At 39.0% G+C, this 27,477-nt stretch overlaps 1 protein-coding gene across 2 annotated transcripts in view; it reads right to left on the reverse strand.

Annotated features, from left to right (window-relative positions):
* The window catches only part of CDH18 (cadherin 18), a gene marked incomplete at its 5' end in the record, with an annotated part of 186,290 nt that overhangs the window by 105,326 nt on the left and 53,487 nt on the right, over window positions 1-27,477 (reverse strand). For both annotated transcript variants that reach the window (XM_083358384.1, XM_083358383.1), the window contains one exon: window positions 22,121-22,240. In XM_083358384.1, the coding sequence (XP_083214510.1) occupies window positions 22,121-22,240 (120 nt within the window). The remainder of the gene's footprint in view (window positions 1-22,120; window positions 22,241-27,477) is intronic.

Consider the following 27,477-nt stretch of genomic DNA (forward strand, 5'->3'; position numbering starts at 1 on the left):
ATAAGAGAAACAGTTGGGTGTAGTGGTTAAAGACATCAATTTACTAGCGAGGAGACTGTGCATTTCCATCTAACCTTAGGCATAAAGCCAACTGGGTGACCTTGTGCCAGCCATACACTCTAAGCCCTAGGAAGGCAAAATATTTGTGAAAAAATTTGCCAAGAAAACTGCAAGGATTTAGTAAGACAGTTGTCAGGAGACAAAACTAATTTAAAGCAAATAATAATAATAGACTTAAAAATATACATATACTTGTTTTACTCATTTTGTTGATTTTATGCCTGTAAGCTCCCCCACCCCATCTCTAGCAGATGGATTAGAGTAATTGCTACAATAAATTCAGTAGATACTTATCTGTCTCAGTATTGGCTGAGTTTATCTAATATGTATTACAATTTATTGTATCAAAAGAAGCAGCCAGATTAACAAATGTTACATGCAAACATTTTGCAGTACGCTTATATTCTTGGCAATGATTGACTGTGCTTTGAAACATCATAAAACCTATTTTAAGCAAATTCAGTCTTTCAATTTATCTGATATTTTTGCATAATATTCAGTAGAAATATCAGGAGGGTAATTTGTTATTCATCCTCAGGTCATTAGGTTTTTTTTTTCTTTTTTTATATAAGTACATGAATACCTACAGTATTCTTGAATGTATTTCTTTTCCATTAATATAAGAAAACTGTTCAGCTAGCAGAAATGCCCACCAGTGAAATATTTTTTATACTGTTGGAGGAATCATATATTCACCCAAAGCCTCATTGGGAGCCAATGAAGCAATCAATATCAATTTCAATTTTTGTTTCATAGAGAATAATGCCCCCAAAATTCATGGATCCAAAAATATAATTAGCCCCTGACTACTCATGTTGTAGCAAAGGTCTTACTAGTCAATATTCATTACAATCAGGCATCTATAACTAACTATTCCATCAATTTCCCAGGCACTTTTCCTCCCGGTTGGCTCAAGTTCACTTTGATGTAATTTTGCAAATTACCCTTAATTTTAACAACTTCTATTAATCAGATTGGCAATTTATTAAGCACAAATCTAGATAAATGAAAATACCTAAATCTCTAATATATTTAATCCTTTGCTGAATATGGAATACATTTCATTTCATTTCATTTCCTATCTGAAATCCTGATCAAATCATGAATTAATGTGTTTATATATTACATATTATTATGTAGTTGTATATAATAGTGGACAATCCACACCCATTTGGGTAATAATTTCAGAGATATTTCCTTATATAAACAGAGAAACAGAATGACACACTGGTGGGCAAAACAGCAGAGGGAGTAGGAACAACTTTCAAGTTCTTGCCAGCTTCCCCACTGAGTTTCCTTTTGGTTAGCTAGCAGGAAACATTAGAAATCCACCTTCCTTCCTTCCTTCCTTCCTTCCTTCCTTCCTTCCTTCCTTCCTTCCTTCCTTCCTTCCTTCCTTCCTTCCTTCCTCCCTCCCTCCCTCCCTCCCTTCCCTCTTCCCTCTTGCATCATTCCCAATTCCCCATTGAGTTAATTAAAAAAAAAACCAGTAAGTTATCACATGGGTCAAAGATGGATGCACAGAGGTGCATGGGAGGTGCTGCAGGTCAGCAAGAATGTGCTACAAGGATCTGGGACATGTGCAGGGATGCACAAGGGGTATGCAAAAGGTGACCCATGGATCAGGGGTGTATGAGTGTATGAGAAGAGTTGTGTGGATTCGGGAAGGCACATGCAGTATGACATGGGTCAAGAAGGGTGTATTGGGTAGGTGTAAGAACCACTGTATTAATTGGGGAGGGCATTTGTGAATAGGGACAGCTTTAATAGTTATTATTTTAAAACTAATCACAAAACATTACCAAATCACGATCATGCACAACAGAGCAGTGAGAATGTAACTCAAGACTTGTCTGCACTGAGTATGGATACTGTTGGTACACAGATAATACTTACTTACTTTATTTATTTATTTATTTATTTATTTATTTATTTATTTATTTATTTATTTATTTTATTAGGTTTCTATACCGCCCTATTCCCGAAGGACTCAGGGCGGTTTACAGGGCAATATTTAAAAGACAATATAAATTAAGATACAAATAGAATTAAAAAGAATTAAATTAATAATAGCCCAACAATAAAACAATGTTAAAACTTAAAACTAAAAACCCCCTCAGTCCAGGCCAGATAGATCGAAAAGCCAGGTTTTCAGGTCCCGGCGAAACAAGTGCAGGTCGGGGGCACTCCGGAGTTCCACAGGTAAATCATTCCAAAGGGCAGGCGTGCCCACAGAGAATGCCCTCCCTCTGGGGATCACCCGCTGGCATTCCCTTACCAGCGGTACCCTAAGGAGGCCCTCCCTATGGGAGTGCACAGGACGATGGGAAGTTGATGCTGGCAGCAGGTGTTCCCTTAGATAGTCCGGACCCAAGCCATTTAGGGCTTTATAGGTCATCACCAGCACCCTGAATCTCACCCGGAGGGCAACTGGAAGCCAATGTAGCTTGCGGAGAAGAGGTGTTACACAGGAGTATCGGAAAACTCCCATCACAACTCGCGCAGCCGCATTCTGCACCAGCTGAAGCCACCGAGTGGTCCTCAAGGGCAGCCCCATGTAGAGAGCATTGCAGTAATCTAACTGGGAGGTCACGAGCGCATGAGTGACTGTGCGTAGGGCATCTCGGTCCAAATAGGGGTGCAACTGGCGCACCAGGCGAACCTAGGCAAAAGCCCCCCTGGTCACGGGTCTTATATGATCTTCCAAACTGAGCCGTGAATCCAGGAGAACACCCAAGTTGTGAGCCTTATCAATGGTGGGTAACACCTCAACCCCCATAGTTAATGATGGACAAAACTTTGCTGGTATGCAAAGCCACTCAGTCTTGGCGGGATTGAGTTGAAGCCTGTTTCTCCCCATCCAAACCCGGACCACCTCCAGGCAATGGGACATCACGTCGAGGGCATCACTGGGTTGGTTTGGGGTGGAAAGAAAAAACTGGGTATCATAAGCATACTGATGATACCCCACCCCAAAACCACGAATGAGCTCACCCAGCAGCTTCATATAGATGTTGAACAAGAGGGGAGAGAGAACCGACCCCTGAGGAACTCCACAAACGAGAGGCCTCGGGGCGGACCTCTGCCCTCCCATCAACACCGACTGCGAGCGGCCCAGGAGGTAAGAGTAGAACCACTGTAAAACAGTGCCCCCCACTCCCAACCCCCTGAGACACTGCAGTAGGATACCATGGTTGATGGTATCAAAAGCCGCTGAAAGATCTAACAGGACTAGGACAGAGGAACATCCCCTGTCCCGAGCCCGCCAGAGATCATTCACCAGCGCAACCAATGCCGTCTCCGTGCTGTACCTGGGCCTAAAGCCCGATTGGTACGGGTCTAGATAATCAGTTTCCTCCAGGAACAAAGGAAGCTGATGCGCCAGCACGCTCTCAACAACCTTCGCAAGAAAGTGAAGGTTGGAGACTGGACGATAGTTGTTTAAAATAGCCGGATCCAGAGCAGGCTTCTTGAGAACGGGCCTCACCACTGCCTCTTTCAAGGCAGTAGGGAAGGTACCCTCTCTCAAAAAAGCAGTTATTACTGCCTGGAACCAGCCTCGTGTCTCCTCCCGAGCTGTATACACCAGCCAGGAGGGGCACGGGTCCAATAAACACGTGGTGGAGCTCAGTCTCCTCATGGTCCTGTCCACCTCATCTGGGGACACAGGATTGAATTCACTCCAAATGACATTCTCAAGACCGCTTGTTTCCTCCCCGCCAGTCTCTGCCCAGTCAGTGTCCAGACCAGCCCGAATCTGAGCGATTTTGTCCACAAGATGATGGCTAAACTCCTCAGCCCACCCCTGCAAGGGCTCCTCCTTCACCTCCCAATTAAGGAGGGAGCGAGTCACCCTAAACAGGGCGGCCGGGTGATTATCTGCAGACGCGATGAGGGCAGCGAAGTAATTAGACTTCGCCATCCTCATCACCGCGAGGTAAGACCTCGTAGCGGCTCTCAACTGCAATCGGTCAGATTTAGATCGGCTGGATCTCCAACAGCTCTCCAGACCCCGTCTCCGACGCTTCATCTCCCGGAGCTCCACAGAAAACCATGGAGCCCACCGGGATCTGCGCCGGATTAGGGGTTGCAAGGGTACAACACAGTTGAGCGCCTCAGTGGCAGCCCTCTCCCAGGCCTCAACCAAGACATTGGCCGAGCTGTGAGTGAGAAAGTTAGGTATAGACCCAAGCGCCATCTGGAACCGATCCGGATCCATTAGGCGCCTGGTGTGGAACCACCTGGTCGGTTCCGTAGCCCAGCAGCGAGGGGTGGCAAAGCGGAAGACCAACCGCAGGAGGTGATGATCGGACCATGACAGGGGGACAACAGTTGGCGAGTCCCCTCCCAGATCATGAAACCACTGTCCAGACAGAAAAACTAGGTCAAGAGTGTGACCCCCCCCTCATGAGTCGGACCCTGAATTATTTGGGTCAGGTCCATGGCTGTCATGGAGGCCATGAACTCCCGAGCTAACTCTGATGATCCCTCCAGGGAAGGAAGGTTAAAGTCACCCAAAACTATAAGTTTGGGACACTCGACCACCAACCCTGAAAGGGCGTCGAGAAGCCCGGGCAGGGCCGTTGCTACACTGCTGGGTGCCAGGTATGTCAGCAACAAGCCCAACCAAGCCCCAGGGCCACACCTCAGGAGGAGGGACTCACTCCCACCCATCTGTACAAAAGTGGTTTCCCGCAGACATAAGGTCTCCCGTATAACCACCGCCACACCCCCGCCCCTGCCCTGAGCCCACGGCCAGTGAAGCACACAGAAACCTGGAGGGCAAAGCTCAGTCAGAGGGACACCTCCCTCTCAGCCCAACCAGTTTTCGGTAATGCATGCGAGATCCACGCATTCCTCCTTGATCAAGTCACAGACGAGGGGAGCATTGTTCGCAACGGATCTGGCATTAAAATATACCAGCCTGAACTCAGGGGCCTGATCCCCCTCACCCCCGGATAAGCGGATACCAACTGGAGGGTCAGAGCGCGCCACCGCTTGAAGACAGCGGGGGCATGATCCCAGATATTGATATGGCCCTCCGTGTAACCATGTGCTGCCATTCCCAATCGTCGTGGGGATTTGAGACCCCACCCCACTACTGGGAAAACCAAGACCCCAACCCAACCCCGTCTTGCCGGGAACCATCCCAGGCCTGGACTCATGGCTGGTCATCCTTTCTCTAGGGATCCAGGCCACAGGCTTTACCCCAAAATACATTTTTGTATGTCTTTTGTCTGCAACTATTCGTAACATGGAATAATAACTATTCGTAACATGCACAGTCCATCAAACCTTAATCTAAATTTTGCCAGAATTTAAACAGAATTATTTTACCAAAGTTACTGCAACTTTTGTGCTTATATGTATCTTGTTAGGTACATCATAATTCAGCAAGTGTAGTGGTCACAACTAATTTCTAAACTGGGGTTCTGGCCAAGACCACAGCTGTTGTGTAGTTAACAGGGAAAAACAACTACTTAAATTAATTTATATACTTAGAATACAAACTTTACAATCCTCTAGTCATGTTAAATTCTTTCAAAACTTAAAACTGATGAGAATAAGGATTTCAAGTAGCATTTAAGATAGGAGAAAATGAAAGGCAAAGATGCTGCTAGGCAAACTTATCTGCAGAGGCTAAAAACTAACAATGCTTTTCTCTTCAGCCACAGTACTATTTACTTTAATGAAGTCTAACCTTGCAGCCAATCAGTTTATTTGGTATTATTTTTACTCTTAACTATTTAGAGGGTGCTATTTTTTGTGCAGTATGTAAAATATTCTTTAACATAAATAAAACTAAGGTGATTATTACGCTGCTGGCTGATATGTATGATTCTACATCCTGGGCAATTGCCAAATACTGTTACGATATTTATAAGATCAGGTCAAATTTCGACCCAGCAAAATAAATATTCTATTCCTTGATAGGCATTTTAGCTCTTTTTCTGTTTGTCCTGCTTTATACTGTAACTGTATAATAACTGAAGGTATATTCTTTTCTTTTTATTTATTATTTGGTCTAAGGCTGTGAATTGAATAAATTAAACCAAACTATGGCTATTAAGTATAGCCAGTTAGGATTTCCTGGTGTAGAATGACAAAAATCACTGAATGAATGTTAGCACAAAGTAACTGCAAGGTTACTACATGATTTCATTGTTTAAACTTGTAGTTAACTTGTGCAAACATTCATTCAGTGGTTTTTGTCATTCTACATTAGGAAATCATAACTCACCATACTTACCTATCAAACTAGGTTTGATTTACACAAACACCAGATGAGACGACCATTTGTATCTGGCCAAATCATGTCAAATACTGATTATTCTAACCACTGTTGTATCCCAAGGAAAAGACTCTCCAAATTCTTTAATTCTGAATAATTCCAAATATAGATTTAATAAGATCTATTTTGATGCAGTGGTTAAGGCATGGGCTAGAAAGTAGAAGACCGTGAGTTCTAGTCCCACCTTAAGCACAAAGCCAGCTGGTTGTTTGAGGGACAGTCACTCTTCTTGGCCCTGGGGAAAGACAAAGGCAAACCACTTGCAAAATCTTGCCAATAAAAATGCAAGGACTTGTCTAGGCGGTTGTCAGGAATCAAGACTGACCCAAACACACAAACACAAACACACACACACACGCAGAGTGTAATATAATGGGCCAAAACTGTAATATTTGCTCAGCTCCAACATGTATTAAGTGAACATATGTTTTAATGTATTTTTGTTACATTATAATGTAGGTCGTTAAAGTAAAAAGTTGAATAAAAATGTGATTAATGGTTTTGATCAGTGGGGGGGGGGGTTGACATCAACTTTTTCTTAGAAACAATATGTATCAGAAGGGTTTAAGGAAAAATAAAAAAGAGTTTTATATAAAGACAGCATTTATCCAAATAGCCTTCCTTGCCAGCATTGAGTTGAATATACGGACAGCACAACTTTGCCAAAGCTGCTTGATCAAATCTGAATCGCATTAAAAGCTTATGAATGAGTGAACAATCTCTTTAAAGCTGTATTTGGTTATCTTGCCCAATGTTTTCTTCTATCTTTTCAAGGCACTAAAATGAATAGATAAGCTATTAAAATTAGGCATGGAAAGATTTTATGAATTGTTGAGATTTTTTTTTTAAAAAAAACTTTCAATATTGCCAAAATAGAGAAAAATGAGAAGAATCCTCATATCTGTATTTTTTTAAAAAGAAATCAAGGTAGAAACTTTTAAAGTAACATTATGGAGGACACTTAGTAAGGAAAAATACTGAACGCATAAGTATTCAAGCTTAGCCACTAATGCCCTTAGTTTAATATAGAGTTTTCTGCACGTATAATGCTATAATCATTAGGAATATGAGTTATGAGTAAAACAAAGAAATGAAACAAGGCTTCATATCACAAATCTCCTGTCTCCAAAGCACCAGCAGTTTTCTACCAATGTGGACAGGAGATTGAAATACAAGAAAAGGAAGAACATTCATTGTCTTGAAAACATGAATGACAATGAACATTTTCAGTCTCAGCCTAATGCTAACCCAATCATTTTGCCACCAGAAATGAACATTTGGCTGGGAATTGGAGAATACACCTTTCACTGTCATTTTAACTACTTTCTCTTTCTTCTGACAAAATTAAAATTTGGGAAAGAAGAACAATATTGGTAAGCACTGTAAGCATCATGAGCATAGGCTTAAGAGGTTAAAACCTTTCAGGAATGAATTGAAACAGGTTCTTGTGAATTGCATCTGGTTATATATAACATGCATTTGATTATTATAATGTTTCTTTCCCCTTGGATAGAAATTAACCTTGGAAAAATCAGAAGTTAAAAAGTTTCTTGCAATCTTGGTCTGTACAAATAATGAGTAAATTATTCACTTTCTATTTAACTTTATGCATGGAGGCTCTATTTGAAATTCTTCCAAATTGAATAAAAGACAGAAGAAAAAAACTGCATGAAACATTCATTAGTTAAATATGGGATTAAATTATATCACAATCCACATAGATGAACAAATATTATAGGCAATGACAGCACTCTAATTTGTTTATCTTGGAAAGAAATCTATAGTCAATGACCAATTTTGCAAGAAGAGAGTGAATCTTAGCTTACCATGAATAATTTACATATTAGGGCATGCTGTGGTTTTTTTCACCTCACCTAGTGAGAATAGTATTAGAAATTTACAAATTACATTATGGTCCAAATCAAAGACCCAGGCTTTGTCTTTTTATGTATGTATGCAATATAAATAATCACATTAGGAAAATTTAAGATCCATTTTAATCCATTTTATAGTGCATATGAAATATTTGTGTTTGGTCATATTTTTTGTCTGATACCATGGTTTGAACTCTTTTTATTAATTTTATGTATTGATTAGTTTATCAAAATATAAAATACAAAAATGCAAAGAAAACTAAAAATAATGGAAAAATAGGAGAGGAAAAGGGAAAAAGGGAAAAGTGTAGGGTAAAGGGGGAAAGAAAAAGAAAAGCATTGACTTCAAACTCTGTTTGATGCAGCAAAATAAAGTAATAACATAACAACCTTGACTTTTTACTTTTACATTGTAATATATACTAGCCATTTCTATAGCAACAAACCTATCTAATCAACAAAACCCAAAATCAAAGTTTCATGTTTTTTCCACCTCAAGCACAAAAGCAGTTTCCAAGTAGAAACAAAATTAATTGTATTCTATTCTTTAATCAAAGCAGTCAATTTTGCTATCTCTGCTAACTCCATCAGTTTTTGCAGTCATTCATCCATTGTGGGAATCAAAGTATTCTTTCATTTCTGTGCATAAAGTGTTGTTGCTGCTATCAACATATATAACAACAAAGTTCCAAATTTATTTTCCAAATTCTTTATCCATTAACCATAGTTTCAACTCTTAAGTTTGTATATGTATGTCTTCTTTTAAAAAAATTCTTTATCAAGAAAATTATTAAGGATAAACATCTTCCTTTGTAATCTACTGTGGTTAGTTATCTCTTGCCTGGAAACGTTAACATAACAGATCCAATAAATCTACTTGCAGCCTCTGACCTACAACAGTGTTAAATCATTCTTTATTAAAAAAAAAAAAGATAAAGTTTTGTTTCTGCTCAAAGTGATATTTGTTGGAATTAATTTTGCCAATACTTGAATAAATATTAGATGTCAATCTGTGAAAAGAACTATAAAGCTAATCAATAATATCATTGAAGAATACCCACCCACCCCAGCTAAATGAATGTTAAAAATAACCCACCTTTAAAAAGAAGGGACTCAAAGTGCAAAGCACTTAACCAACAGCAGGGAACAATTACACTCAGGCTGAAACTGACAGTTGCCAACTTATATAAGAACAAGCTTATAATCATTCCTCCAGGAAAAATTGCCAAAGTGAAAAAGGAACTTTTCAGACAACAATAGGTCCACAAAATCTTCCTGCGTTTGATAAAAAAATAATAATGTTAAGAAAGTCTATTCTACACCTTTTGCTAAAGGCAAACTCAAATATTTGATGTTTTTATACATCTGGTTTACTTAATAGCTACTTAGCCTTATCAAAATTCGTCATGGAGGATTATCTCCAGTATTGAACCTGGAGGTTCAGTGTCTTTGACAGTATCCCAGTTTTGAATGGAGAAAGACTGGGGACTCTTTAGTTCACTGAATCTAATCCCCCAGTTCTTGCAATATTCCAGATTAAAACAAACAAGGCACAGTTCTTACTGTTAATTCAATTTATTAGTGAAGGAGAGCTGATCTTCTCTCTGAATAATCGATTCCACTATCCAATTTCACAATTAAGGTGTCATTTTTATACAATGAACTAGATCCTTCCATTGAATTAAATATGTGAATCTTCTGTGCAACTTTTCTTCAGATATTTGAAAAGTGCTAAATCTCCTCAGTCTTCCTTTTTCAAAGCTAAACATGCTAATTTCTTCAACAAATGCTCATAGAATTTTCTAATCCCTTGCTCAACTTCCAGTCTTGTTTCTGATTCTTGCATCCTTGAGCAGCACTGGATAGAGCTAGGCACAGTAACTGAGATTGGATCACACCAATGCAGAATAAAGTGGAAACATTGCTTTGCTCTGATTTGAAAACTACACCCGAGTTATTGTGTCCTAAAACTGTATTAGAGGTTTTTTTGCAGCCATATCACATTGCTGCATATCACACAAACTCAGTTTGAAAGGAAATAATTATTCCAAGAACTTTTACACAAATAGTATTACTGGTCAGGTATTTTAGCATTTGACTTACATTCTCTAGATCAGAGGTCTCCAACCTTTTTGGCAGCCCGGAAAGGGAGGCAGGTACTGTTACATGCGCATGCACAAACGGGCCATGCATGAGCACATGCACACATGCAAACTGGCTGCACGTGAGCACATGTGTACGTGCAAACAGGGCCGCAGGAGCGTGAGTGCTGCAAATGGGGCGGCGCTAGCACTGGTGGGATACTTGGGGTGGTGCTAGCAATGGTGGCTGCTTGGGGCAGCGCCAGTACCAGTGGGACATTCAGGACAGGGCAGTGCTATGCCAGCAGGATGCTTAGGGTGGTGCTAGTGCCACCGGGATGCTTGGGGAAGGGTGGTGCTAGTGCCAGTGGGATACTCGGAGAGGCACTAGTGTCAGTGGAATGCTCAAGGCAGGGAAGTGCTAGCGCCAGTGAGATGTTTGGGGTGGTGCTAGAGAGAGTGGGGGGGTGAGTGCACACGCACAGAGATACACACACACACACGTGCACTGGCCAGCCCTTCACGTGGCTGGGTGACCAAGAAGCCAAGGCCCGGTAGTGGGCTACAGCCCACTAACACTGCTCTACATGAAGAATCCTTTATTTGTCTCTATTAGATATCTTTTTGCTACTCTCAGTCTATTTTTCTAATTAATCAAGACAATTTCAAATTTTATTTCTGCTTTACTGTGAACCAAACTATTTATTTTTCAATTTATCTTCCTAATTTTTGTATTTGTTTGCTTTTCTTACTCTTAATCTATCTTCCTTTGGTTAAATTATTTGACTTGTATTTGCATTCTTTCCAGAATCCTTTCATCTTATTGTTACAATTGCTACCTTAATGGATACAGTTGAACAACCACATACTTCTTAAAGCACTGATTTCTACAAGAGTTTCTTCCCTTATAATGGTTTCTCTTTCCTGAATATTTTGTTTTATCTTGGACATTGCATCCAACCATGAGAAAAAAACACCTGAAATGGACAATGTGATATCACAAGAAAAGCTAAATCTTTTCATCCTTATATTCCATCACTGGATGCCAGTAGATCAGGTAAAGACTAAATCACAATGTTCAATTCACCCATGTTATGAATTCTTCTCCATCCTACAAGTAAATGCTTGTGTAAATTTGTGTGTGTGTGTGTGTGTGTGTGTGTGTGTGTGTGTGTGTGTAAATCCTATTAGGTAAAAGTCATACGGTAGCTCTATTTTTCATGATAAATAATCCAGAACAGAAAATGAGTCATTATGGGCTACTTACATTCTGCTCGATGCAAAATTAGTTAGGTTTCTTCCAGACCACATTTCTGGCCTCAGACTGATTTGGACACTCCTTAAATACTTACGATTTAGAGAGATATTATGTTTGAAATGCAGCTACAGAATGACTCTTTGTCCTTTAGTTATTATTGACCACTTGAAGTATTAGGAGTAGACAGCAAACAAGAACATCTCATGTTACTCCATTCTTTTCCTTGCTCAGTTTTCTGAATTCATTAATTAACAGGATCCAGCATGGATTTATGATGAAGATATCATGCTGGGTTAATGATAGATTTAACTGCCTGGTAGGTCAGGTAAATGCCATTGATCTAGTATGTCCTGACTTCAGCAAGGTTTCTGACAAAGTTTATCATAGCATCTTTAAATGGTCAAATATAGGTTGACAATTTAACCTTTAACTGCATCCACAGTTGGTTCAAGAACTGTACTTAAAGGATAGTTATAATTAGCATCAAATCTACCTGGTGAGATATTTCAAGCGAAGCACAGTAAAACTGAGAATTCAGATCACTGTAAGTGATTTTCCTACTTTCTTTGCCTTGGTCAGCCCTTACTTGGATGGTTGTATTCAGTTCTACAAACTTTATTTATTTATTTATTTAAAAAAAAGCCCTGGATAAACTGGAACAAGTCCAGAGAAGGGCTACCAGGATGATGAAAGAACTGGAAACTAAGTCCTATGAGGAACAATTAAAAATTTATGTATGTTTATTTTTCAGAAGAGAAGGGAACAGGGGGACATGATAACTATTTTCAAACATGTGAAGGGCTGTCACATTATAGTTCAGACTTATTTTCATTTGCTCTGGAGAGTAAGGGTAGAACTAATGAGATGAAATTTCAAACATGTCGATACAGATTAGATATTAGGCAGAGGTTTTTTATCATAAGAGCTGTCAATCATTGGAATAGGTAATCACATGAAATGGTTTCTTTAACTTCACTGGAAGTTTTCAAACAGCGGCTGGATAGTAACTTATCAGGGATGGTGTGGTGAATCCTGCAGTGTGCAAGGGGTAGATTTGATGATCTCTTAGGTTCCTTCCAATTCTTTTATTCTTTTTATTCTATATCTGGCCCTCTCAATTCCTGGCAAATAGATGGGGAAGAAATGGAAGTAGTGACAGATTTTATTTTCCTGGGCTCCAAGATCACTGCAGATGGGGACTGTAGCCAAGAAATTAAAAGACGCTTGCTCCTTGGGAGGAAAGCCATGGCAAATCTAGACAACACACTAAAAAGTAGAGACATCACCCTGTCAACAAAAGTGCGTATAGTCAAGGCTATGGTCTTCCCAGTTGCAATGTATGGCAGTGAAAGCTGGACCATAAGAAAGGTTGAGTGCCAAAGAATTGAAGCCTTTGAACTCTGGTGCTGGAGAAGACTCCTGCGAGTTCCTTGGACTGCAAGGCAATCAAACCGGTCAGTCCTAGAGGAGATCAACCCTGACTGCTGTTTAGAAGGCCAGATCCTGAAGCTAAAACTCAAATACTTTGGCCACCTAATGAGAAGGAAGGACTCACTGGAGAAGAGCCTCATGCTGGGAAAGATTGAGGGCAATAGAAGAAGGGGACGACAGAGAATGAGGTGGCTGGATGGAGTCACTGAAGCAGTAGGCGTGAGCCTAGATGGACTCCAGAAGATGGTAGAGGACAGGAAGGCCTGGAGGAACATTGTCCATAGGGTCGCGATGGGTCGGACACGACTTCGCAATTAACAACAACAACAAAGTTTGTTACATCTAGAGTTTCCAATGATTTGGCTGCCTACTGAAACCAATCTACTTCCTTTATCTTGGAATTCTGATGATAGAAAAATGATACATGACATTTTGAATATGGAAAAGGAGGAAATATGAAATGAAAGTGTTTTACATAGTGCTTTTAAATCTTAAAAACTTTTAGATGTGTGGATTTCAGTCCTAGAATTATCAATAAACACCATGCTTGCTGGGAAATTCGGGGAGTTGAAGTTCACACAAAAGGAAAATACTCAGGTGGGGGGGAAAAAACTTTCTAGAAGAGAAGTGTTTCTCTCATACATACACTTCAGAAAGAATTTCTGATATTTGACACAGAGAACACAAGAAAGTCTCAGTCTAAAGTTTTGTATTCTTCTCTAAATCTTTTTAAGTACACTAAAACACCTAGTAACTCAAGAAGAAAATAGTCTTTTCTAACATTCAGTATAAAGACTGTAACAGCCATACTATGTAGAACAGATATGCCGAGGACTGGCAAAGCACATCCATAAACACCAATCAGCATTCAGATGAGACAGTGGAAACTCCTTAATTTGATAACACATGGACAGACCTGGCTATAGTTTCAATGGAAACTGTGAGTATCCTGGACCAAGCTAAATCCAAAAATATTAAAGAATTCCTGGAAGCTTGGCATTTGGACAAATCAGCAATTAATAGATACACAGAGATAAACTGTATCTACAAATGCATTAGAACATCAACTCTTCTGATTTAGAAACAGACCATAATAGAATGGCTTGTTTTATATAACCAGACTTTGTCACGTAATCCTGAGAACAAATACTTAAAAGGCATTTCCAAGCTGAAATAACTGTATTAACTAGACTCAGGAAAAGAGAACTTATTCTTTTTGTTGCGAAAGTTTCATATTCTGAGTAATGGAAAATTTCACACTAGAAGATTTGTATTATATTATGTTTTATTATCCAAGGTTGCAATCCTATGGTACCCTCTTAGTAACTAAGTGATCTCTATATTTCTAGTTTCAATTCCCAGCTCATTTTCTTCATGCCAAATATGCTAGTATGTGAGCATAGAAACAATGGTCATGGTTGTCCCAAAGGTGCTTTTTCAAGAGGCAACTGGATTTTTTTGTTTTTCTTTGAAGATGTTTCACTTCTCATCCAAAAAAGCTTCTTGGATGATAAGAGAAACTTTTTCAAAGAAAAACAAGAAAGTCCAGTTGCCTCTTGAAAAAAAAACACCTTTGGGATAGAAATAGAGACACATTGCAGATTGAAAAAGAAGGGTCTTTGTATTCATGTTAACTTCATGTTAGCTCCAGATAGCTCCTTGATGGTAACAGCAAAGAGATTCAACAACACTACTCCCCAACTCTATCCTAGCATCTAGTGAGTATCTACAACCTTGATACAATATATCTGCAACTTTGATACACAGTATCCTGTTCTGAGCTAAATTGTCTTTCCCCCACACTTGTTGCTTACAAGACCCCCCCACCAAAAAAAAAACAACAAAAAAACTGCACTTAGTATGAGATGCAGAAACATCCATATCTTTCTATCCAATGTTAGTTTGGGGCCACCTAGGTATTAGAAACCTTGGTGCTTCCGATATAAAAATCACTCTGGAAAGGAGTTAAAAGACATATTTATTTGCTGCTACTTGCCTGTCAACAAAAGTGTGTATAGTCAAGGTTATGGTCTTCCCAGTTGCAATGCATGGCAGTGAAAGTTGGACCATAAGAAAGGCTGAGTGCCAAAGAATTGAGGCCTTTGAACTATGGTGCTGGAGAAGACTCCTGCGAGTCCCTTGGACTGCAAGGTGATCAAACCGGTCAGTCCTAGAGGAGATCAACCCTGACTGCTCTTTAGAAGGCCAGATCCTGAAGCTAAAACTCAAATACTTTGGCCACCTAATGAGAAGGAAGGACTCACTGGAGAAGAGCCTAATGCTGGGAAAGATTGAGGGCAAGAGAAGAAAGGGACGACAGAGAATGAGGTGGCTGGATGGAGTTACTGAAGCAGTAGGCGTGAGCTTAAATGGACTCCAGAAGATGGTAGAGGACAGGAAAGCCTGGAGGAACGTTGTCCATAGAGTCGCGATGGGTCGGACACGACTTCGCAACTAACAACAACAACTTGCCTCTAAGTAAATTTCATGCATTTATTTAAAAAGAAGTTTCATGAAAGTATGAATGTATGGAATATTCTGTTGGCTTTAGTATTATATAATATGTATCATGAAAGTTTTGTTCCAAGGTAGCAGCAATTGCTGCTTTGAAAAATCCTTAAAGGTATTTCTAGCAGCAGATTTGCCAAATGAACATTGAACAAATTTCAAAACCTGCAGAAACATGCTGATCTAATATATAGCCTTCATGAATAATATGTTTTGGTAACTCATAATGCTATCAATAGGTTTTCAAGGAAGAGATGAGGCTAGCACTCTTAACTCATAAGCACGTATCTGTTTACCATATAGATCCTGTCTTTTCTTTAGGACAATTCTCTTCTTATAAATGTAAATATGATTTTTTTTTCCTGAAAGTAAATTTGGGTTTAAATAACTATCTCTGGAAAGATCAATACGATTGCAGCAGGTTTCATGTGGAGTTAGGCTCAGCTTTCTTTTTCCAAATGTATTGGTCCCTATTGAAAAATATTGTCTCTTCTCCATTCTTGAATACTTCACTGAAGCCAAAATTTCAATTTTTCCTTTAAATCTGAATAAAAGTAAATCAGATAGAATTTTAGAGAAAAGGGATGACAATAACAAAAGACAATAAGAGAAAAGAAAAGAAAATGATGGTAATAAAGAAAAAGCAGAGTTTATAAACTGGAGGGGGAAAAATATGACACAGTATGAGATTGTTTTTTACCCAGTTGAATTTAGGTGAATTTCGTGGAATAAAATTATAGCAGCAACATCAATAATTGGCATATATAGAGAGAGGGGGGAAAATTCCCACTCAAGGACATGATATTTATAGACAAACTGAAATAATCACTGACAGAATTATCAATAAATTTTAACTTAACTGAAGCCAAAGGGTCACTTAGGAACATATGTCTGCTCTATAAAAAAGTATAACTGAGAAGATGAACTTTGATTTTTTAATATGACCTCCTCTTAACACTACAAAGTAGAAATCAATCATGGATAATAATACATTTTAGATTACTCAGTGGAGGCTATCATCAAAAGGCTAAAGTTTAATTTAACATTACATTTTCAAATCACATTCTTTTTTTTCCTCCTCTCCTTCTTTGTTTTGTGTTAATAGAACACTTCTCCCAGGTTTTAGTGAGGAATACTTATCTTTGAATGAGTTATTGGATGGTTATTTCACTCATTTGTTTAATAAGATACACTCCAACTGCCCAGAATTATGATCTGTATTCAATAGCTGCGCCAAGAATACCCAGAATTACAGCCATAGATTAAATAATGCAAAGGGTAATTTCTTTGCAGTGAAACCTATTCCCTGCATTTCTATATGGTTCATTATTTTCAGTGCAACTTGCTCGAATGATTTACATGAAGTTTACATGAGATTTCTCAAGAAATGGATTGGGTGTTTTCATTCCAAAACTAATTCAAGATAAAATGGGTATTGACCACAAGCAAAATCTAGCAAGCATTTCATTGCACCTTAAATATCAGGGGCTCGTTCCTAGATCTAGGCAGAAAGAAAAAAAGAAAGAAAGAAAACCTTCTGCCATAGTTCAACTTTCTTCTCAGTATGCTGTGCTTTTAAAAATATATATTTATAAATTCTACTGGAAGGGATCTATTGGAACGAGCTGCCCGTGGAGCTTAGGACTGCCCCCGACCTTCGATCATTTCGCCGAGACCTGAAGACCTGGCTCTTCAAGCTTTCTGGACCAGGCTGAGTTTTAATTGGGGTTTTAATTGGGGTTTTATATTTTTTAGGGATTTAATTTAATCTTTTTAAAGTATTCTTAATTTTTGTATTAATGTTTTATATACCCTGTAAACCGCCCTGAGTCCTATGGGAAAGTGCGGTATATAAATTCAATAAAATTCAAATTCAAATTCAATTACTATATTAATACATGTGACCTTTTTAAAAAAAAAACATTAAAAAAACCCAAACCCATCACTTTTAAAAATATTTAAAATGTGAAAGGTTAGACCATCGATCGATAAATTTATATCTTCATTGAATGTTATAGTATATAATCTGTAATCTTGTCATACAGGTGAAAGCACAGGTTAGTAGATAAATGTTTATGCCTTTTGAAGTCTAGAGCCAAAAATTACTCAGGGAGTTTTCACATCTAAGGGAGGATTAGATCTTCTGACACCTTAATCAATGTACCAGGTGGTAGATAGAGGAAAAAATGCTGCATGATCTTATAAGAAAGCTACCTATTTTGGTTACATACATGTATAAATAATTAAAACTTTAAATTGGGGGGGGGGTCTGCAGCTTATATGATCTTTCAATATAAACCATGTTGGCTACCATGGAAATGAATCAAAGTTCTCATCCTTGCTGTTGTTTTTTAGATAAAACCTGTTTTAATATGCAGGATTAAATAATGGATTGGGGTTTTTTTGTTTTGTTTTGTTTTTTTTAAAAAAACTTTATCGTCTTAATGTGCAAGGCCAGAAGATGGATAGGTTTTTCAGAAACATTTTCCAAACTCTTAGTTTTCCAAGTGTCTCACAATAGTTCAACAAGAGTTGAAGGTCCTGCCCTCAAGGAAACAAACCCAATGAGAAAATAATGAGAAGAGAACAGAGGTAATACAGACAAAGAAGAAAAGAGTACTTCAAGGACAGAATTAAATTAGCTATAAACTGTATGTTTCGATTGGTAATAACTTTTTCTTTTTGTTTACATACGAATTGTTGGGACTTGGCCCCTGATCAATAGAAAAGACTGAATTAAGACCTTCCGTTTAGTTAACTCAGATGTGATTTTTTTTTCCCTTAACCAAGCCGTTCTGCCATTCACAAGGCAATCCTTTCTCCCAATTTGAAATAGACTTTTGGAACTTTAGACACTAAGGGGGAAAACTGGTGCTTGGGTAAGAAGCCCTGGGTAGGCAGCATGCCACATTGGATATATTATCCAACCATATTTATTTACCGTATTTTCCGGTGTATAAGACGACTGGGTGTATAAGACGACCCCCTACATTTCCTGTTAAATTATAGGGTTTGGGCTATACTCGCCGTATAAGACTACCCCTCTTCCAACGCACACCAAATAAAAATTAAAAAACATCAGATTTGATTTTAATATGGTAATTTTAATTCAAATGCTTATGACATGCAGGTGCTTAGTAGGAAAACTGTCACTTATAAACATAAGGCTGTTTGTCATCAAACATGTAAACATAAAACAGTGCAAGTGGATTAAACTATAATAATAATAATAATAATAATAATAATAATAATAATAATAATAATAATGATAATAATAATAATAATAATAATAATAATAATAATAATAATAATGAGAAGAAGAAGAAGAAGAAGAAGAAGAAGAAGAAGAAGAAGAAGAAGAAGAAGAAGAAGAAGAAGAAGAAGAAGAAGAAGAAGAAGTAGTAGTAGTTGGAAGGGACCATGGAGGTCATCTAGTCCAACCCCCTGCTAAGGCAGGAAACACTATACCATTTCAGACAAATGGCTGTCCAGTCTCTTCTTAAACACTTCCAGTGTTGGAGCATTCACCACTTCTGGAGGCAGGTTGTTCCACTGGTTAATTGTTCTAACTGTCAAGAAGTTTCTCCTTAGTTCTAGGTTGCTTCTCTCCTTGACTAGTTTCCATCCATTGCTTCTTGTCCTGCTTTCAGGTGCTTTGGAGAATAGCTTGGCTCCCTCTGCTTTGTGGCAGCCCCTGAGATATTGGGTCACTGCTATCATGTCACCCCTCACCCTTCTCTTCGTTAAACTACACATACCCAATTCCAGCAACCGTTCCCTATTTTCCTAATTCACTTTTTCACTTTTCCTAATTCACTCTAAAGCTTTCCCTGCGCAGAGCCTTAAGTAACACAAGCTGCCTACAATTAGTGCAGGTTCGCATCCCACCAGGCTCAAGGTTGACTCAGCTTTCCATCCTTCCAAGGTAGGTAAAATGAGGACCCAGATTGTTGGGGGCAATAAGCTGACTTTGTAATAATGCTGCTTGGGGTGTGTGTGAAAGCCCTAATAAACAGGCATATACACAGAATGAAGGCTATTGCTAAGCACATTGATTTGTGCTTTAAATTGTAAGCCACCCTGAGTCTTCGGAGAAGGGCAGGATATAAATGGGATTTTTTTTTAAAAAAAAGACCAAATGGGAGATCCGCTCCAGGTTTTCCAGCCCGCCCACCCAGTCCCTGAGTCAAATGTGTCCTTAGAGCTAAGCCGCTGCTCTGGCTGCTGCCTTCCCCACCTGCCTTTCAAGTTGGGATATACTACAGCTGCTCTTCAACTTTAGAAAGAAAGACGCCCAGACCCCAGCCTGTAAAAAAATCACAGACTGCAGCTTCTTCTCCAATTGGTCCCGCTTTCCCTGCACAGACTAAATGGGAGATCCACTCCAGGTTTTCCAGCCAGCCCTGTCCCTAAATTTTCAGCACCTGGCTATAAGACGACCCCTGACTTTTGAGAAGATTTTCATGGGTTAAAAAGTAGTCTTATACGCCGGAAACTATGGTATTTGAACAATTTATATGGCTGCACACCTCATTACAGTAACTCCAATCTAATGGAGAAGGGATGAAGAGGATCGTAAGAGTCAATAAGACTATTAACAAAGGATTTGCAAAGCCTCCCAATTTCTAATTATTTTTCTTATGCATACCAAGTTATGCAGTTTTATTAAATTAATTCACTAAAATTTAGAAAAAAATGTTCTTTTAAAAGAGTTCCATCATAATTTGAATCAGTATAGAGCTGTGCCAGTGTGGCTCTTTTGACTACCGATAAAAGTATGTGGGTTTTTGTTTTGTTTTTTTGGATTTTCTTCCAATGTGGCTGAGATATTCACTCCATTTAGTAATAGGAATATGTCCAAATTTTCTTCCATCTGAATTTCTCCATGACGTTTGTAATATGTATTATTTATGTATTACATAATTTCAATTGTTGAACAACGGGGTATTGTATAAGGCTATGCATGATTTATAATTTCAAGTTATTTTAATTCATGTCTCTCTCATGCTGGTAATGACCTTTAAAGCCCTACATGGCATGGGTCTGGAGTACCTTAGGGAGCACCTGCATCCGGCATCAATTTCCCTCTGCCCAGTGCGCTCCCACAGAGAGGGCCTCCTCAGGGTGCCACCGGTCAGAGAATGCCGTCTGGTGGCCCCCAGGGGGAGGGCCTTCTCTGTGGGTGCGCCGGATTTGTGGAACCGCTTACCGGTTGAGCTCCGGATGGCGCCCAACCTTCGCTCCTTCCGACGTGATCTAAAGACCTACTTGTTTGAGCAAGCCGGCCTGGTCTGATGGGTTTGGGTTTTATTATTGCTTTTAACGTATTGTAACTTATTGTTGTATTGTATTGGGCATTATGTTTAATCTTTTCTTAATTTTTGTATTTTTGTATTTTAGTATTTATTGCCCTGTTCACCACCCTGAGTCCTTCGGGAGAAGGGCGGTATACAAATAAAATTATTATTATTATTATTATTATTATTATTATTATTATTATTATTATTATTATTATTATTATTATTATTATTATTTGTATGTCTTCAACATACATTGGTAAAAATGGAAGAAGAGTTGAAAGAATTAAGAAAATGCAAAAATACAAAAGTCATGTTGTTTGCTAAGTGACATATACATTAAGAAAACCCATGGAAAAACCAATTAATAAAATATTGTATCAACCATTGAACACATACGTTATACAGAATTATAAGTATTGCTTATATGCATCAGCTACATATAATTCCAAAAGTACTCATTTGTCAAAACTAAGTTATAGTTGCTTAATTTTAAAATCACAACATTCTAATGACTAATCCAACTATAATCCTAGTGTTGTGTTGATATTATACTTTCATATTTCAGAATGAAAGAGAAATGCCATATTTTTAACAGCAGAAAAGGTCTGTAATTAATCAGAACTCCTAAATCTGACAAGGCACAAGTTTTGAAATCAGTGTCACAAAAGCACAATGTTTCAGTCAAGGCACTGTTTTATAGCCAAAAAATGAAATTTATGTTTGAGTGAGAACAGCATCTTGCTTATACAGTCCCCTTTTATTTTAGCATCCATTGGAAATAATAACTGCACACCTCTGAGTTTGTGCATCCAGTCACACTGATATTCCAAATGCATAGAATAGCTGCAGTTTATCACTGATACCATTTAAAAGCTCTTCTATTACCTGCCTTTATTAAAAACAAATGAAAATGGCCCTGGATTGAATATTTAATAATTTGTTCTTTCTAAAGTATTTTTTTACTGAATCCAACCACCTAATTTCAAAAGCAAATTAGAAAACAGTCTACCTTTCAAATGAATATTGTCATCCTCTAAATGTGTTATAAAAACCTACAGGTGAATACTTTGGTCAGATTTTCCTTCTTTTTTACCCATATATAGCAAGGAAAAGCTTTGGACATAAAAAAGGAGTAATTTCTAAACTTGCCCAAAGTGTCTGTGCAGTATGCATATGTAATATTTTGTGTGGTAATTATGGCAGTATGTTAAAAACAGAGATGATAATGATGATGCAATCATCATTATCATCCACCCTAATATAATATTATTCATGTAGCCAATGAAGGCATAATGGGAAAAAAAAATACAACTTACCTGTTTTAGGATCAACAGAGAAATATGGCTGTCCCTGAAGAATACTATAAACTACTCGGGCACTATTTCCATAAGTGGGATCATCTGCATCTGTGGCTGTCACCTGAAGGACTGAGGTACCTGTTACAGTCAAAGAAACATGATTCAGCTTCAATGTACAGATTTTTTAAAGTAATGTACATTCAGATACTTCTTCTAGTCAATAAAATGACTTACTGTAAATATAATCTTTCACTAAGCCACTAACCTTATCATTATTTGTTAAATTTATAATTATGCTTTTTTCCTGGAGTTTAAGGCAGATTATATCTGGATCTCTCTTCATTTTATCACAACAATAACTCTATGAGTTGGGTTGGAGTGATTTGAACTCACTCCCACCAGTGTATCCCGACCTTCCTAATTTATTAGTCAAAAGACTCAAATCCAGGGAGACCCCACTGGCACTTGCTCAACATTTGCCCAACAACTTTAACATTGATTCCCAATGGAAAGTCAAATAGGTTACTAAATGTCCAGAAATAGGAAGACATATAAACTGACTGCACAAAAAAGGTGCCAGGCTTTGAACTATCACATCAGCAATGGGCAATCCTGAATAGGATTCACATCTCATACGGCATCTGTCAGGACACACTGTATAAATTCAGGTTCAAGGTGTTGGTAATGACCTACAAAGCCCTTCATGGCATGGGTCCAGAATACCTTGGGGAGCACCTGCAGCCGGCGTCAACTTCCCTCCGCCCAGTACGCTCCCACAGAAAGCTAGGAAGTGATGGGGGCTGCCAAAAAGTTGAAACCTTTTAGTTTGAAACTAGTTCTGTGCTGAAGCAATGAAGATAGTCCTTGACTTACAACCACAACTGGGAGCAGAATTTCTATTGATAAGTAAAGTGGATGTTAAGTGGTCTTATTTTATAACTTTTTTACTGCAGTTCTTAAGCAAATAATGTAGTTGTTAAGCAAGTCTGGCTTCCCCCATTGACTTTGTTTGTCGGAAACCAGATGGGAAGGTCACAAATGGTGATCAGATGGTCCTGGGATGCTGCGACAAACATAAATAAATGTTGGATGCCAAATGGCTGGATTTTGATCACATGACTGTGGGGATGCTGCAAAGGTGACATATGTGAAGATCGGTTGTCAACCACTATTTCCAGTGCCGTTGTAACTACAAATTAAATGAAAACTTTTAAGTTGAAGACTACATATATCATATTGGTGGGTTTTTTTGCAGTTCGGCACAGAAAAATTCATCTGACATGGTGATGGTGGACTCACTGGAAAGTTTCTCAGTCTTTCAAGGAATGTTTTGCGCCACAGAGAATTAGCAACAGGAAAGTTAGTGGAAAGAGGAAGCGCATCTAATTTTGATAGACTTGAGCTTTAAAAAATAATAATAATAAAACAGCCCTTTTCTCTTGTTGCACATAGAAGCTTAATTTATTCAATGCACAATTAACTTTCCAAATTATTCCCTTATGTGCTTTTAGAAATTTCAGCTTGCATATTATATATTCCACACTTAATTTCTGAAAAGAGAGGTTAAGTGCTTAAGGGTGGACAGGAGATTTGAAAGTTATACAGGAGATACATCGAGTGAAATGAAATCCTTAACCCCTAAAGCAAAATGTGTAATGAATAGTTGAGGTGATTTGGAAAGATGTCCTACAAAGACTTCTTATCTTTTCTTTTTTATTACTAACAAGTGCTATTATGTGGTTAGTAACTGATTGCTAAGAAGATGCCTGGATTTGAAGAGAAATAATGACCCACAATGACTCTTTAAAATTCCTTCGGGGCTAAGCTCTCTGCCACATCTACTGTTCAAGAATTACTGATAATTACCAGAATTACTGTCAGGAAATAACTGGAAGGAGTTATAAAACACAGTATTTTGATGTGTCTCATCCTATTCCTCCTTCCTCTTGTTCATGAAGAGGAGAGTTTTGTTCAGCAACTATAAACCAAAATTTTATGTAAGCACCATAAATTTGTTAAAATCTTGAACCCGTTTATGGAAGCTTTAAGGATCTGGATTAAATCAAATGAGATCCTATCAAGTTGGAGTTCTGATTATTAATAAACAGCCAGACTGTTACAAATGTCACTGTACTGAAACAATATGATGTATTAATTTACAGCATAATCAAATGAAACTAGGCAACCCAATAACATCAATCCTAGTAGTTATTCTCCATGGGAATCCCATTTCCCCTGAACCTGATGTCTCATGACCTGGGGGCAGTGGTTCTCCTAAATTCCTGAATCCCATTAAAACAGCAGGTAAAAATTTTGACAATTGGCCTTCATCCAGCTTTATTTGTAACACTATGACTGAATGCCCTGATGTCAGTAATTCAGTACTGAACCAGAGAACCAAAATACACTGTACATGGGGCTGCCTTTAGATACCCAGAAGCTATTGCTAGTGCAGAATGTTATGACTAGGTTATTGATGGAGTTATCAAAATACTGGTTATTACCTTGCAGGGATATATCAGGCAATGTCCTCACAGATAGAATCTGCCAATTCCATCTGGATGTCTAGAAAGGTCCTGTCAAGGCTACCATTGCCTGGAGGCGGTTCGAGTCTGGATGGGGAGGAACAGACTTCAACTCAACCCCGACAAGACTGAGTGGCTGTGCATACCGGCATACCGGGATATTCAGAACATCCCATCTCTTTCCATGGGGGGTGAACTATTACCCCCTGTAGATAGGGCTCGCAACTTGGGAGTCCTTCTAGATTCACGGCTCACTTTGGAAGACCATATAGTAGCTGTGACTAGGGGGGCCTTCGCCCAGGTTCGCCTGGTGCGCCAGTTGCGGCCCTATCTAGACTGGGATGCTTTATGTACGGTCACTCACGCGCTTGTGACCTCTTGTCTGGACTACTGCAACACTCTCTACATGGGGCTGCCCTTGAGGACTACTCAGAGGCTCCAACTGGTACAGAATGCAGCCGCGAGAGTTGTGTTGGGAATCTCCCGATACTCCCATGTTACACCTCTGCTCCGTGAGCTGCATTGGTTACCAGTTTTCTTCCAGGTGAGATTCAAGGTACTGGTAATGGTGTTTAAGGTCCTACATGGCATGGGTCCGGAGTACCTTAGGGAGCACCTGCTGCCAGCATCAACTTCCCTCCGCCCTGTGCGCTCCCACAGAGAGGGCCTCCTCAGGGTGCCACCGATCAGAGAATGTTGATTGGTGGCCCCCAGGGGGAGGTCCTTTTCTGTGGGCGCCCCAGAGCTATGGAATCGGCTGCCGGTTGAGTTCTGGATGGCGCCCGACCTTCGCTCCGTCCGTCGCAATCTGAAGACATTCTTATTCGAACAAGCCGGCCTGGCCTGATGGGGGATGGGTTGGGTTTTATGGTCATTTTTAATATCTGTATTTACTGTTTTTACTCGGGCATATGTTTAATTTTCTTTTAAATTTGTATTTTTGTATTTTTTTATATATTTGCCCTGTTCACCGCCCTGAGTCCTTCGGGAGAAGGGCGGTATATAAATAAAATTATTATTATTATTATTATTATTATTATTATTATTATTATTATTATTATTATTATTATTATTATTATTATTATTATTATTATTATTACCCTTTTTTCCTTCTTCTTCTGAGGTTTATGGAGAGTGAACCAGATAACAAGGTTTCTCAGCAATACCTTCCAACCTCTGGAATTCCCTTTCCTCAGAGCTACGTGGTCTGTTCAAATCTCACTTGGTATTTGCAAACAAATGAAAAAAAAAACATTTTCTTTGCACAGCTTTTCAGCTCTTGGTTATAGTTAGTTGTTTATGTGCTTCTATTTCATTTACCAGGTTTTGGATTATGTTTTATCCTATTGTTACACATCAAGTGCCATTAGGACGTGAGTTAAAATATTTGTTTATATTGGTAGGGAGGGAGATAGGGATGTAGGGTGGTAAGATTGATAGATGATAAATAAAAATATAAGGAGCCACTTATAGTTATAGGTGGATCCATCTGCAATCTCTCTCTCTCTCTCTCTCTCTCTCTCTCTCTCTCTCTCTGTCTCTGTCTCTGTCTCTCTCTCTCTCTCTCTCTCTCTCTCTCTCTCTCTCTCTCTCTCTTGCATATGTCTGTGTAGAGAGAACAGGCACACAAGCAGATCTACAGGACAAGAAAAGTAAATCAGACACCTGATTCTGAGTTTCATAAAGAGGCACAAAATAGTTTGCTAATATCAGTGCTTTTTTTCTAAAAAAAAAAAAAAAGGTGCCGGAACTCTCATCTTGGCGGGCGCAGGAGGCTGGGGGGTGGGGGGGCAGTGCTGCTGCAGTCACAGGTGTGAAGGGTGTTGGCGGCGGGCTCCCCTCCCTGGCACTGGAGCTGGCGCGGCTGGTGCTGTGGGAGCAGCAGAGCCCACTCTATATGACGGGGCTGCGCAATGCGGGCAGCGGAGGCGGTGCGGGCCAGGCGATGTTTTAATCTTATGATTTTAAAAATATATTTTTTCTATTGTAAGTTTCCCCAAACCTCGCCATGTGGATTGCATACAAATATTATATAATTGGTAAATAAAGGTAGAACATATGTTAAATATACATCAAATGATAGTATGCTTCCCTACAAAGTCAATTCTTGCTCAATGACAGACCAAGGAGTTAACTCGGAAAGGCAAGAGGAAAATCTAGAAGAGGTCTGTGCAGCTCTTTAACATCTTCATCAACAATTTGGATGAGGGGATAGATGGGGAACTCATCAAATTTGCAAACAACACCAAGCTGGCAGGAATAGCCAATACTCCAGAAGATAGGCTTAAGATACAGGACGATCTGGACAGACTCGAACACTGGGCACTATCTAACAAAATGAAATTCAATTTTGAAAAAAGTAAGGTTCTACATTTAGGCAGGAAAAATCAAATGCACAGGTATAGTATAGGTGGTACCTTGCTCAATAGTAGTAACTGTGAGAGAGATCTCGGAGTCCTAGTGGACAATCACTTCAATATGAGCCAGCAGTGTGCTGCAGCTGCCAAAAAAGCCAACACAGTGCTAAGCTGCATTAACAGAGGGATAGAATCAAGATCACATGAAGTACTAATACCACTTTACAATGGCTTGGTAAGGCCACACATGGAATATTGCATCCAGTTTTGGTCACCATGATGTAAAAAAGATGTTGAGACTCTAGAAAGAGTACAGAGAAGAGGAACAAAGATGATTGGGGGACTGGAGGCTAAAACATAGGGAACAGTTGTTGGAATTGGGTATGTGTAGTTTAATGAGGAGAAGGGTGAGGGGTGACATGATAGCAGTGTTCCAATATCTCGGGAGCTGCCACAAAGAAGAGGGAGTCAAGCTATTCTCCAAAGCACCTGA

Source organism: Vipera ursinii (genome assembly GCF_947247035.1).
Source record: "Vipera ursinii genome assembly, chromosome: 3".
NCBI classification, from domain to species: Eukaryota; Metazoa; Chordata; class Lepidosauria; order Squamata; family Viperidae; genus Vipera; species Vipera ursinii.